Source organism: Sturnira hondurensis, unplaced genomic scaffold (genome assembly GCF_014824575.4).
Source record: "Sturnira hondurensis isolate 20B ecotype Veracruz unplaced genomic scaffold, ASM1482457v3 Scaffold0021765, whole genome shotgun sequence".
NCBI classification, from domain to species: domain Eukaryota; kingdom Metazoa; phylum Chordata; class Mammalia; order Chiroptera; family Phyllostomidae; genus Sturnira; species Sturnira hondurensis.
The window spans coordinates 768,602-783,677 of NW_028094396.1; the positions used below are offsets into that span (position 1 = coordinate 768,602).

General features: G+C 38.9%; 1 protein-coding gene across 1 annotated transcript in view; it reads left to right on the top strand.

Moving 5' to 3' along the window:
• Window positions 1–14,787, top strand: part of UMPS (uridine monophosphate synthetase) — a 28,283-nt gene extending 13,496 nt beyond the window's left edge. Inside the window, exons 3-6 of the mRNA XM_037033675.1 lie at window positions 352–1,023; window positions 2,453–2,628; window positions 3,989–4,103; window positions 14,275–14,787. Coding sequence (XP_036889570.1) covers window positions 352–1,023; window positions 2,453–2,628; window positions 3,989–4,103; window positions 14,275–14,444 — 1,133 coding nt within the window. The 3' untranslated portion in view covers window positions 14,445–14,787. The remainder of the gene's footprint in view (window positions 1–351; window positions 1,024–2,452; window positions 2,629–3,988; window positions 4,104–14,274) is intronic.
• The last annotated feature ends 289 nt before the right edge of the window (window positions 14,788–15,076 follow it).

The window sequence follows — 15,076 nt, forward strand, 5'->3', positions numbered from 1 at the left end:
GCATCGCTTTCCTTGATCTAGGTGATCTTGCTCTAAGAAATCCTATATTTGAAATTTTGAGTATAAACATGTTAAGTGGTTTTTATTTACATTGTAAAATAATTCGCTAGTTTTACTATAAATAATCTGTATGTGTAACTGGCAATTTTTGGATACAGAGACACTGAATAAAAGAGTAATTATGGCACATTGAAGATTCGTCAGAAATAAAATAGCTCCAAAGTAGATTATCAGAAAATAAGATTTAGATCATCCACCTCTTCATAAACACACGCCAAACTTATTTTGTAAGCTATATCTTGAGTTGAATGAAATATTAAGTTGGAATCAATATAATTCTTTCTTGTCCAGGTACTAAGCGTCTTGTAGAAGGGGCTATTAATCCAGGAGAAAGCTGTTTGATCATTGAGGATGTCGTTACCAGTGGATCTAGTGTTTTGGAAACTGTTGAGATTCTCAAGAAGGAGGGCTTACAGGTCACTGATGCCATAGTGCTGCTGGACAGAGAGCAAGGAGGCAAGGATAAGTTACAGGTACACGGGATTCGTCTCCACTCAGTGTGTACATTGTCCAAAATGCTGGAGATTCTTGAGCAACAGGGAAAAATTGATGCTGAGATGGTTGAGAGAGTGAAGAGATTTATTCGGGAGAATGTTTTTGAGGCAGCTGATCCTAATGATTCTCACCCATCTATAAAGAAAGCACCCCAAGAACTCAGCTTTGGTGTACGGGCAGAGCTGCCCGGGATCCACCCAGTTGCATCGAAGCTTCTCAGACTTATGCAAAAGAAGGAGACCAATCTGTGTGTGTCTGCCGACGTCTCCGAGTCCAGAGAGCTTCTGCAGCTAGCAGATGCGTTAGGACCCAGCATCTGCATACTCAAGACTCATGTAGACATTTTGAATGATTTTACTTTGGATGTGATGAAGGAGTTAACAACCTTGGCGAAACACCATGAGTTCTTAATATTTGAAGACCGGAAATTTGCAGATATAGGAAACACAGTAAAAAAGCAGTATGAAGGTAAGTAGTACAGTTGTCTCTTGCTAAATCATGATTCACTTATTGTGGCTTCACTGTATCGCGGGTTTTTAAACCTGTCCCCGCAAGGGACGACTGTACTTCACTGGTGAGTACCCATGTAGAATTTTATATGTTGTTAAAATTACGTAGGTTTAAGAGTATAGAAAGTGTTTAAGAGCATATGAAGTGTTTATAAGAGAGTGGGAAAGGTTTATAGGATTGGTCAAAGGTAATTCCCCTAAAGAAAATGGATGTGCTGAGGCCAGAAGATGGGACCTGGGTTCTGGGCCTGCAGCAATGACAGAGGTTGTCCCTGGCAGAACACAGTGAGTTCTAACATCTGAAAATGAAAACTGCAGGTACAGGAAACAATGAGAAGGTAGTACCAAGTTGTAGCATTTATTTTTAGCAGAAAAAGATTTGTTGATATACATTCTTTTAAAAAATTATCTTGAATAGGAACTCAAAGTAGAGCATATGTCAGTTGAAAAAATTGCTTAATTCCTTACCTGTTCTTCTTTGCAAATTTCTGCCATGGCGTACATGGCTAATGCTTTTTTCCACTTAATGCTACATTTTATCATGTAAATAACCCTTATAGGCATCTTTCAAGATAATTTCTTAAAGTAATACATATGCATATTCTTAAGCTATTTCTTTAGATTTGTCTATAAATGACTTTTTATGTGCTTAAGATGTGTTGCTTAGTTTAGTTTATTGACTAATATAAAAGTTATACAAATTTTCTATAGATTCACATACAGTCTTTTCAGAAATCAATTAGGGTTATTGCTGTCAGCTTTTAAAACAAACATAATTGCCTATTGAAATTTGAAGAACTAAAGAGACATTAGGAATAAGTGCAAGATTTGATAAATGGTAAAGTTGCTGCAAGATCCCTGCAGAATGAAACTTTGTCATCTTCGGAGGAATTTCAAAATGTTGGTATCTTTGACCTCCATAAACACCCATTTTCATGGGGTCCATTCTTCTTCTTCTTCTTCTTTTTTAATCTTTTTTCACATTTTCTTCTTTTTCCATTTAATCTTTATTGTATTTTTTTATATTACCTTTTAGTCCTCTTACACCCACTGTCTCCACCCCACCCCCAGTTTCTATCTGTATACGTTTTATTGGTGGTCACAAGCTTCAGCCTGTAAGGAAGAACAGTATTAGTGTTGCTTGTGAACGAAGTGCAGAGCTTTCAAGAGTTTTTTCTCATTATGATTGCTTAACCAGCTACTAGATGGGCAGATAAATTTTTTACACTTAGAACCGTAGCTCTACTGAAACACTAAAATTCTCGAGTGTTTCACTATTTCATTAAAATGTTACTAGGACATTTCATATTGTAATGGGTTGGTTGGCAAAAAGGTAAAGGGTTTTATGTGAAATTTGACAAATGTCTTCCCCCTGCCCTTCTTCTTAGGTGGTGTCTTTAAAATAGCTTCCTGGGCGGATCTAGTCAACGCTCATGCGGTGCCGGGCTCAGGCGTTGTGAGAGGCCTGCAGGAGGCCGGCCGGCCTTTGCAGCGGGGGTGCCTGCTCGTTGCCGAAATGAGCTCCGCTGGCTCCTTGGCCACTGGGAGCTACACCGAAGCAGCGGTACGTGACGGGGGACTGGGCTGTTATACCACGTGTTTCAGAGGAAGAGAATATCTTAATTTGGGGGTTCATGAAACCCTACTAAAAAAATCAGCTGTTGTTAGTGTCACAGTATATTAATACTATTTGGCTAGAGTTCCCTGATAATTATTAGCATTTTATACCTTATAGTACATCTTGTAGCAGACAGTTAGAGGATTTGAATAGTACGTCCAAGAGAGAAACATTGAAACCGATACTTGATCAAATAAACATCTGTGGCGTTTTCTTTTTTAGTCTTTGGTATTGATTGGTAGTGAATGAGAAGACTCTTAACTAGGGGCTAGACACATTGTTTCTCCAATAACTCCCCCATTATTAAAAGTTCTCATAATACTGTGCGTGTTAATATCCAGCACCCACACCTGCATGCCAGAATAGAATGAGAGGAGGTAATTACCTAGTTAAAAAGTGTCACAGTTGGGTAGTCACCCAGAAAGTTGGATAGATCACCTTGACAGGTACTTTACTTTTAAAAGTAACAGAAGTTTTTACATGGGACTTTTTTTTTTTTGTATCATTTCAAGTACTGTCTGTGTAGATCTCATGTGGTCCTAGGACCAGGTTTTAATCCCTGAATTGTCCATAAATGTCTGTGATTTCCCAACTCATAACAGACGGCCCGTGAGTCATTCTGGGAGTCGGGTCTGGCTCAAGGACAAGATGTCGCTTTCTGGTGGGCGGTAGTACTGGCGGCAAGAGGAGAACAGTGTAGGTCTCAGGGAAGAGCCAGATAGGAAGCCAGGGAGACCTTCTCAGGAAACTTGTGTGAATGTGGGATAATGGTATAGAAATTGTGGAGGCATGTTATTGGCAAACATTAAAGACGAGCGAAAGCAGTGGAGTTGGGATTTCTTTAGCTCTTGACCACATAACTGTTGTTGTATGGTGGTTATCCTTGAATATGGAGTATCCTGTATAGCTAGGCATTCATCTTCAATGTGGTTTTATGCCATTCAGAAGTGCGTGCTACAGTACTTTCCTCCTACACTTTTTGTAATTAGATGGATCCTCAAGTATTATTTCAAATAAGTATGCAGCATTTAGACTCTGGACAAACATAGTACAGGATTTTCAGTGTTTTTAGGGTATGGTTAATTGGAAGAAGGGGAGAGATGGAGTTAATGGAGCAAGTATGTAGAGTCATACCTAAGATTACCCGTTTTAGGTACAATGAGTTTAATGGGAAATGACAAAACACATCCATAAAACAGAAAAGTTTCTTACAAGTTAATAGAGTCAGTTTTTTACTTTACTTGTACAACTGTTATTCTTTGTGATTAACTCCTTTTTGTAATCTGTCCTGTTACATTCTGTTCAGGTTAGAATGGCTGAGGAGCATTCTGAATTTGTGATTGGTTTTATTTCTGGATCCCGAGTAAGTATGAAACCAGAATTTCTTCACTTGACTCCAGGAGTCCAGTTAGAAGCTGGAGGTAGGTCTATCCACTGATCCTTCTTCTTCTAAAATGTTTCTTTACCCAGGTCAGCAAAGGCAAAATGAAATGTTGTGTGTTGTCATAAAGTTGCTAAAGAGAAAGCTTGTTTGTCTAGAACAATAATAAACAAGCCTTTGGCCTGGTGATACTGACATAAGTATGCAAAATATCGGGTTGGCCAAAAAGTTCATTTGGTTTTTCCCATAACATGGTTCTAGTAGCCCTGGCTGGTGTGGCCCAGTGGATTGAGTGCCAGCCTGCGAACCCAAAGGTCATCAGTGCAGTTCTCACTCAGGGCACATGCCTGGATTGCAGGCCAGGTCCCCAGCTGGGGGGCGTGGGAGGGGTAACTGATCAATGTATCTCTTGCACATCAATGTTTCTCTCCCTCTCTTTGTCTCTTCTTTCCCCTCTCTCTACTCATAAATAAAACCTTTAAAAAAATAGATGGCTCTAGTAATGCTTAGTTGTCTTTAACTGCATTCCAAACAATTCTGTTAGATTGCATTGTCTCAGCTGTCATATTAATGTGCATTTAAAAAAATCAAAGTTGGTGAATTTTTGTGTTACAGCCATTTTAATACTTAAGATGGAAGAAAATACGCAATATTTTTGACAGGTTATACTTTGTTTAATGTAAAGAGGGGTAAAAACGCAACTGAAACACACACGAAAAGATTTGTGCAGTGTATGGAGAAGGTCCTGTAACTGATCAAATGTGTCAAAAGTGGTTTGCGAAGTTTCATGCTGGAGATTTCTTGCTGGACGATGCTCCAGTCAGGTAGGCCAGACGAAGTTGACAGCGATCAAATTGAGACATTAATTGAGAACAGTCAGTGTTCTACCATGTGGGAGATGGCCGACACAGCCTCCAAATAAATGAAGTTAATGGTGAAAACAACGCGTCTTTTATTTTACAGGGAAAAAAANAATTTTTGTGTTACAGCCATTTTAATACTTAAGATGGAAGAAAATACGCAATATTTTTGACAGGTTATACTTTGTTTAATGTAAAGAGGGGTAAAAACGCAACTGAAACACACACGAAAAGATTTATGCAGTGTATGGAGAAGGTCCTGTAACTGATCGAATGTGTCAAAAGTGGTTTGCGAAGTTTCATGCTGGAGATTTCTCGCTGGACAATGCTCCATGGTTGGGTAGACCAGTTGAAGTTGATAGCTAGCAAATTGAGACATTAATTGAGAACAGTCAGTGTTCTACCATGTGGGAGATGGCCGACACACAGCCTCCAAATAAATGAAGTTAATGGTGAAAACAACGCGTCTTTTATTTTACAGGGAAAAAAATTTAAGGGACTTTTGGCCAACCCAGTAGCTTGCAGTCTAATTTTAGGATGCAAATTTAGAAAAGTGCTTCTCATTGAAATGCCCCCAGATATTCCCGTTGTGTTTCCCAACTGATGTTCTGAATACGCTGCCAAGGAAGGTGTCCCTGCTCCAGGAAGAGAGCTCCAGGCTCAACAAAATCACACGTTCCCTTCTTTGTTAGAGGACGTGGCAGAGCTCCAGTGTGGAGATTCAGGGTCCGTCGTGACTCCCAAGTTTATCTGAATATGTTAACACTTTCAGCAATCTAAGAAACACAGTTGCAGTGGCTAAAAACAGTGCATATTTTCTCACTGATAGTCTCTAATCAGTAGAGGAGTAATCGAAGTTGTAAAAATACACACATTTAAATGTCCTTTGGGACTCAATAAAGCTGTTTCTGTTTTGAATGTGGAAGAAATGATGACTTGGAAAACTTATTTTTCCTTAAAAGGCTGTTGTGCAAGAAACATTGCCTATGACGGCTATGGGAGTTTATTCTATCCTGCTTTCCATTTTTTTTCCTTCTTTATGGATTAGGTTAAGCAGCTGGAGATTAGAGCTCTGAACAGTAAGTAGGGTTCTTAGTTAGCAAACCTATTTAAAATGAAAACACTTATGCTTGACTTCCAGCCAAGATGGAGGTATAGGTAGATACACTTTGCCTCCTTGGACAACCAAAAAAAGGACAACAATGAATTTAAAAACAAAAAACAACCAGAATTGCCATATAATCAAGCTCTATGGAAGTCTGACAATGAAAGAGTTAAAGGAACATTCATTCAGACCAGTAAGAGGGTAGAAACAGGCAGCCAGGAAGGACAGTATGCACTGCAAGGCAGCGGCTGGTGGACCTGGTGGTCCCACATTTGTGTGGGGATAAACCAGGAGGAACCATGGCAGGGGGCGGTTAAGACAGACCACCTAATCCAGGGTTCTGGCACAGGAAAAGAAAGCCGCAGAACTTCTGGCTGTATAAACCTGTGGGAGTTGAGGCGGTGGGAGAAACTCCCAGCCTCACAGGAGAGTTTGTTGGGGAGACCCACAGGGTCCTGGAAGGTACACAAGCCTACCCACTCAGGAATCAGTACCAAAAGGGCCCAATTTGCTTGTGGGTAGCAGGGGACGTGACTGAAGCCTGGCAGAGAGCTGAGCAAGCGGCATGGTTCCCTCTCTGACCCTTCCCCCACAGTGCCACCATGCAGTGACATGGGTTGCCTCATCCTGGAGAATACGTAAGGCTCTGCCCCTTACAACATAACAGGTGTACCAAGACAAAGAAATATGGCCCAAATGAAAGAACAGATCAAAACTCCAGAAAAAGAACTAAGTGGTGAGGAGATGGCCAGTCTATCAGAAACAGAGTTTAAAACACTGGTAATCAGGATGCTCACAGAAAATGGTTGAGTGTGGTCGCAAAATACAGGAAAAGGTGAAGGTTCTGCAGAGTGAAATAAAAATAGACAGAGAACCAATAGTGAAGGGAAGGAAACCAGGACTCAGATGGATAATTTGGAGAAGGAAGAAATAAACATTAAACCAGAACAGAATGAAGAAACAAGAATTCAAACAAAATGAGGAGAGGCTTAGGAACTTCCAGAACAATTTTAAATGTTCCAACATCCAAATCATAGGGGTGCCAGAAGGAGAATAGGAAGGGCAAGAATTTGAAAACTTACTTGAAAAAATAATGAAAGAAAACTTCACCAATCTGGCAAAGGAAATTGACTTCCAGGAAGAATCCTAAAAGCAGCAAGAGAAAAGGAGACAGTTACCTACAAAGGAGTTCCCATAAGGCTATCAGCTGATTTCTCAAAAATCTTGCAGGCAAGAAGGGGCTGGAAAGAAGTATTCAAAGTCATGAAAGGCAAGGACCTACATCCAAGATCACTATATCCAGCAAAGCTATCATTTAGAATGGAAGGGCAGGTAAAGTGCTTCCCAGATGAAGTCAAGTTAAAAGAGTTCATCATCACAAAGCCATTACAATATGAAATGTCAAAGTGACTTACCTAATAAAAAAGATGGTAAAAAATATGAACAGTAAAATGACAACAACCTCACAACTATCAACTGAACCTACAAAAATCAAAAACTAAGCAAACAACTAGAACAGAAACAAAATCACAGAAATAGAGATCATATGGAGGGTTATCAGCTTGAAGGGAGCAGGGGATGATGGGGGGAAAAGGTACAGGGAAGAAGAAGCATAAATGGTATGTGCAAAATAGACAGAGGGAGGTTAAGAATAATATAGGGCCCTGGCTGGTGTAGCTCAGTGGATTGAGCACAGGCCTGCGAACCAGAGGATCGCGGTTCAATTCCCAGTCAGGGCACATACCTGGGTTGCAGGCCAGTTCCCTGCATGCGATGCATGAAAGGCAACCATACATTGATGTTTCTCTCCCTCTCTCCTTCCCCTCTAAAAATCAATCGATCAATAAATAAAATATTTTAAAAAATAATATAGGAAATGGAGAAGCCAAAGAACTTATATATACAACCCATGGACGTGAACTAGGGGGGTAGGAATACTGGAGGGAGGGGTGGTGCAGGGTAGAAGGGAATAAAGGGGAGAGAAAAATGCGACAACTGTAGTAGCACAATCAATATATTAAGTAAAAAAAAATATTTTTTGAATAAAGCACTTAATACTCATTCCCCCTCAGATCAGTTTGTCAGGTTGATACTCTGATACTCTCTTTACACTGAGAAGCTCAGAAGGTAACTTTAAAAATATGAAGAGAATTATACTAGTCATTCTTGTGTAACTCATACTCACCTCTCCTCCATACCACTCTTTCCCCAGCCTGGCTTGTTTCTCTCTCCAGAGATAATCATGTAACTAGTACAACATGTATCCTTGCAGACCTTTGGCTTTGCATGTACTCACACACTCACACATGCACATAGCGTTTGGAGAATGCTTTGTATCTGTGCACCTCTGTTACATTTCCACATCTAGTGTGACCTTTTTCCAACGGCACAGTTTTCCTAGTTAGGATTGGGCCATAATGTTTAACTGTTCCCATGTTGATGCATTGGGAGTGTTAACAAACAGTGACCATCCTTGTGTATATTTTTTACATGTAGAGTATTTCCAGAATAGTCCTCTAGGCTAGAAACTCCTCAAGGATGAGAGTTCTCTCTGAAGATTACTTATCCTCCAGCACAGTTCCCCTTGCTACCTAAATATTCTGTAAATACTAACACAGATGTTGACGGGGTGGACACTGGGCTTTTTAGGAACAGGTGAAAGAGCTGTGTTTCTGTAACTGGCATGACAGCACAGAACATCACTATTGCAGGTATGAGTTCGGTAAACCTTGGTTCTCTTTAAACTCAAATGGTAGAGCTAGTACATACCCATTAACCTTGAAGGAGCTCATTGTTTTATGTAAACAATATAACTACACTTAAGGAAAGTACTGTCTCTTGGGGAATTTGTTTCTAATTAAGTACTTTAAACAAAAACTTTACATAGAGTTAGAAGGAAAACCAATGAGAATTCAGATAAACTAATGAATGACATATGTAACCCCAAGGTTATGGAATATTGGAGGTCTGTTTCTCAAATTTCACATTGCCGATTGTATACACTATAGTGTAGGCCTTGGCAGAATGACTTGCCTCTAGAAGGTTTTGTAATAGTTGCCTCAGTAATCAACTTTTGACCTTCTTAAAAACTCCATATTTGTGCTTAACATTTTATGAGTCAGCTTCAGGTTTCTGGCCCTTCTGTTTAGTAGCTATGTGTCTTTGGACAGGTCACTTCAGTCTCATTTTCTTGATCTTGTAAAATGGGAATAATAATGTTAACCTCAAAAGGTTGTTGAGGCCTAAGTGAGATAATGTGTGTACAGCATGTAACCCAGGCTCTTGACACAGAGTGAGCACAGGCACCCTGTCCTTGTCAGCTGTCAGTGTTCATTGTAAGCCCCACAAAACTTTGATTAGACAGTACAGTTAGGATGTAGGCTTTTGAGGATGTTTCGGTCATTTTGGATTTAAGAGAAAATAAGCCATTTAACAGGAGAGGAGAACAACAGAATTTGAAAAGGAAAATAGTAAGTTTCTGGTTCAAGATGGCAATGTCATTAAGTCCTGAACTTACCCCCTCTTGTGGACAAAGTCTTATAGCTACATATGGAACAGTTTTCTCTGGAATAAACAAAACTAAAGGCTAGCTAAGCAAGGACTACACATCTGGCAAATAAAAATACCATCTAAGTTAGTAGGAGAAGCTGGAGCGCTATCTTACCATAAACCTCACCCCTGGTATGGCAATCCATGATTGGGAGGGAGCTCAAAGCACAGAGCTTTTCCCTGAGAAGTGAAGGGTTTGAACTGTGCATTCAGCACCCTAGTTTTTAAGACCTGCACCTGAGAGATGAACTCCCAGAACATCCAGCTTTAACTCTAAAGGGCTTGTGTTCATGAGCCCCACAAGACTAGAGATCTGAGAAATGGCTCTAAAAGAGCTTACCCATTCAGACTCACCTGCCCCAGGGCCTTGCTTAGGCAGCTGATGGTACCCAGACATGGAGTAAAACAGGCTCATTTGCTAATTTAAAGTGTTGACCTGAGAGGAAGGCATCTAATTTAACACACTTACGAGCTCACCAGAGTATTCTTCAGGGGCAGAGACTAGTGGGAACCATCTCTCTATTTTTTTAACACTAGGACTTTAATACCCTGCTTATTATCACAGATAGATCACCTAGACAAAAAATAAATAAGGAAACATAGGTTTTACTTCAATGACATGTTAGAACAGGTAGATCCAAACAGTCCATCCAGAAGCACATTCTTCTGAAGTGCACATGGAACACTCTCCAGGACAGATCATGTTGAGCCACAAAATAAGACTTAATGAATTCAAGAGGATTGAAATCATATCAAGCATCTTTTCTGACTATAGTGGTATGAAATTAGAAATCAATTATAAGAAGAAAATTGAAAAATTCACAAATATGTGGTCATTAAACAATGTGCTACTGAACAGCCCATGAGTCAAAGAAGAAATCAAAACACAAAAACCTTGAGACAAAAATGGAAATACAACATGTAATTTATAACATACAGCAAAAACAGTTCTAAGAGTTCTGAGAGTGATAAATTTCTACTTAAGAAACAAGAAAATCTCAACATTGCACCTGAAGGAACTAGAAAAAGAACACAAGAAACCCAAAGTTAATGGAAAGAAATAAAGATCACAGCAGAAATAAATAGAATGGAGACTAAAAAGACAATAGAAAAAAATCAATGAAACTAAGAGCTGGCTTTTGAAAAGATACAAACCTTTAGCTAGACTCACCAAGAGAAAAAGAGGACTCAAAATCAGAAATGAAAGAGATGTTTCAACTGATACCACAGAATGACAAAGGATCATAAGAGACTACTATGAACAATTATATGCCAATGAATTTGACAACCTGTAAGAAATGGATAAATTCCTAGAAATGTAAACCAGCCAAGTCTGACTCATGAGGAAATAGAAAATTGAATACACTGATTACTAATAAGGAGATTGAGTCACTAATCAACAAAATTCCCAACAAACAAAAATCCAGGACCAGTCAGCTTCACTGGTAAATTCTAACATTCAAAGGATTAACACCAATCCTTCTTTCTCAAACTCTTCCAAAAAACAGAAAAAGATGGAATGCTTTCAGACTCATTTTACCAGGCCAGCATTACCCTGATATCAACCAGGTAAGGACACCATGAGGAAAGAAAATTACAGTTCAATATCTTGATGAACATAGATGGGAAAATCCTCAACAAAATATTACCAGACTGAATTTAAAAAATACATTAAAATAGTCATATACCATGACTAAGCAAGATTAATTATAGAGTCAAAGATTGTTTAAATCTACAAATCAGTGTGCTATACCACATTAACAAAGTGAAGAATAAAAACCATGTAGTCATCCCAATGGATGCAGAAAAAAATTAGTAAGATTCAACATCCATTCATAATAAAGACTCAACAAAGTGAACCAAGGGGAAATACCTCAACATAATACAGGCCATTAATGACAAGCCCACAGCTAACATCCTACTCAGTGGTGCAAAGCTGAAGGCTTTTTCTCTAAGATCAGCAACAAGATAAGATGCCCACTCTAACCACTTGTATTCAACACGTACTGGAAAGCCTCATCTAGAAAAACTAGTCAAGAAAAAGAAACAAAAGACATCCAAATTGTAAAAGTAGAAATAGAATTGTCACTGTTTGCAGGGGAAGTGTATTATATATAGAAAATCCAAAAAAACTCCACTAAAAAACTTGTAATTAATAAACTAATCCAGTAAATTTATTGGATACAAAGGCAATATGCAAAAATCTGCATTTCTATATACTGATAACAAACTATCAAATTAAGAAAACAATTTCATATACAGTTTCATCAAAAGTAATAAAATACCCAGCAATAAAGTTAACCAAGAAGGTGAAAGACCTGTACACTGAAAACCATGAGATAGTAATGAAAGAAATTGAAAACACAAATATATAAAAAGATGTTCTGTGCTCCTAGATTTGAAGAGTTAATATTACTAAAATGCTCACACTACCCAAAGCAATCTCCAGAGTTGGTGCAATCCCTATGAAAATTCCAATGGCATTTTTCATAGAAATAGAATAAACCATCCTAAAGTTTGTATGAACCACAAAAGGCCTTGAATAGCCAAAGCAATCTTGAGAAAGACCAACAAAGCTGGAGGCATCACACTTCCTGACTTCATATTACATTACAAAGGTATAGTATTCAAAACAGTATAGTATTCACATAAAAACAGACATACAGATGAATGAAACAGAATAGAGTGTCCAGAAGTAAACCCACATACATGGTCAATTAATTTATGACAAAGGAACCTAGAATATGCAATGGAGAAAAGACAGTTTCTTCAATAAAATGTTGGAAAACTGGATAGCTGCATGCAAAAGAATGAAATGGGATCAGTATCTTAACCATACACAAAAATTAACTCAAAATGGATGAAAGACTTGAATGTTTAAGACCTGACACCATAAAACTCTTAGAAGAAGACATAGGTGGTAAGCTCCTTGACATTGCTTGGTGATAATTTTTGGGGGGGATTTGATATCAAGGGCAAAGGAAACAAAGGCAAAAATAAAATGGGACCACGTTCAACAAAAAGTTTTGCAGTGCAAAGGTAATCATCACAGTGAAGGGGCAACCTACTGAATGGGAGAGACTGTTTGCAAATTATGTATCTGATAAAGGGTTAATATTTAAAATACATAAACTCAGTAACAAAGAAACAGTTGGACTTAAAAATGGGCAGATCTGAAAAGACAGTTTTCCAAAGAAGACATACAGATGGCCAGCAAGGACATGAAAAGATGGTCAAAATCACTGATCATTAGGGAAATGCAAATCAAAACCACAATGAGATGTCACCTCATACCTGCTGGAATGGCTGTTATCTAAAGGTAAGAAATCACAAGTGTTATTGAGGATGTGGAGAAAAGGGAACCCTTGGGTACTGTTGGCGGGAGTATATATTGGTGTAGCTACATATGGTTTATGGGACAGTATGAACAAGTTCCTCAAGAAATTTTAAAAAACTGACATGTGATCCAGCAATTCCAGCTGTGGGTATTTATCCAAAGAAAACAAAAACCTAACTTGAAAAGGTAATACGCACCCCTATGTTTCTTGCAGCATTATTTATGATACCCAAGATACGGAAACAGCTTAAGTATTTGTTGATGGATAAATGGATAAAGCAGTTGTTTTATGGAATCTATATTGTTCAACCATAAAAAAAGAATGAAATCTGGCTGTTTGCAACAACATGGATGGACCTCAAGGGCATTGTGCTAAGTGAAATAAGTCAGAGAATGACAAATACCATCTATGCTCACTTATATGTGAAATCTAATTCATAAGCTCATTGATACAGGGAGCGGACTGGTGTTTGCCAGAGCTGGGGGTGAGCAGTGGGGCAAATGGGTGAAGGCACTTAAAAGGCACAAACTTCCGGTTATAAAGGAAGTCGTGAGGATGCAATGTACACAGCAAGGCAACTGGAGTCAGTAGTACTGTATTGCATATTTGAGAGTTGCTAAGAGTAAATCTTAAAAAAATTCTCATCACAAAAGAAATGTTTGTAATCATGCAAGGTGATGGATGTTAGGTAGACTTATTGTGATCAGTTTGCAATGTATACAGATATTGAGCCATTTTGTTGTATATATGAAGCTAATGTTATATGTCAGCTATACCTCAATAAAAAATACATAAAAAGTGAAAAAGCCAAAATTAAGGATTAGGCTTTGTATACAGGGTGCGGCAAAAGTAGGTTTATAGTTGTTGAGTACATGAAACAGTTTATCTGCGTATTATTATTTATTAACTATTGTTATTTTCCATACGAACACTGTGACCCTGCTTTGGCCCACTGTGTACAGTCTGAGCACCTCACAGGCTGTGGCAGAAACGTTCACATACGTGATCGTGTTCCAGTTAAATGCCTTGTGAGGACTTCGCCAATAGTGTCACTGATTCTGAGATGTGTACTGAAATTGTCTTAGAGTTAAGGCCTATTTTTCTTTTTTTGAAAATAATGTTAAACTACAAATGCTCCATAACTGGACATTGAAAAGGAGCTGGCTAGCTTCCTTCCGTCCAGTAGAGGTCTCTGGCCATCCAGACTCTGTCTTCACCTGCATTTACTCGCTGTGCAGAGAAGCATGGAACGCAAGAGCATAGTTTTGTTTAAAGCTGGTTAAATACTTTTCAGGAAAGGCATGCGACAGATTTTCTCATGTTTTGTGTTGTTAAATGGTAACTTTTGTGTTTTTGCAGGTGATAATCTTGGCCAACAGTACAGTAGCCCACAAGAAGTTATTGGCAAGCGGGGTTCTGATATCATCATTGTAGGCCGGGGCATACTGGCATCAGCAAATCGTCTGGAAGCAGCTGAGATGTACAGAAAAGCTGCCTGGGAAGCTTACTTGGGTAGACTTGGCAATTGAGTGTCTCAGATACATTTTGTGAAGGTTTGAAGACCCACTGTCTCCTGAGAGGCATTGGCTGGAAATACCAATCAGCCTTCGATACTGTTTGGGTTCTTCCATCAGAATGGCTTCTAAAGTTACCACAGTGTTTAGGAAATACTGAATGTTTGTAATCACTGCCTTATTGCTATAGTTAGTTCATTTTTAAGCATTCTTTCAGTGAGACTGATGTTGGCTATGCAATTACAGTCCTGTGTTAAAATGTTACACATAATAGGATCCCCCACTGTCTGTAGGTCAGATTTCTTGATTCTTTTATTTGCCATGACACAAAAATTTTAGGAAATAGAGTACAACATTTCTTGTGTCCTTTATTCTGCGTTTAATGTGATACCTAAATAATACTAAAATATTAGCTGTTCTTTTAAAAGTGCCGGTCCAGGCATCCAAATGGTGCAGGCTCACAGAACGGCCGTTGCCCCTTCCGCAGAGGCCGGAGTGAGGCAGCAGCGGCAGGCCTGTGCTGAAATCCACTCACGGCTTCTTTTTCCCTTATTTGGATTACAAATGGACGAGATGCTCCTTCATGTATTGAAAAAGACAGCAACATCGAGGCCATTTGGAGGTTTGCTTGAGGATCGTAATTGTCC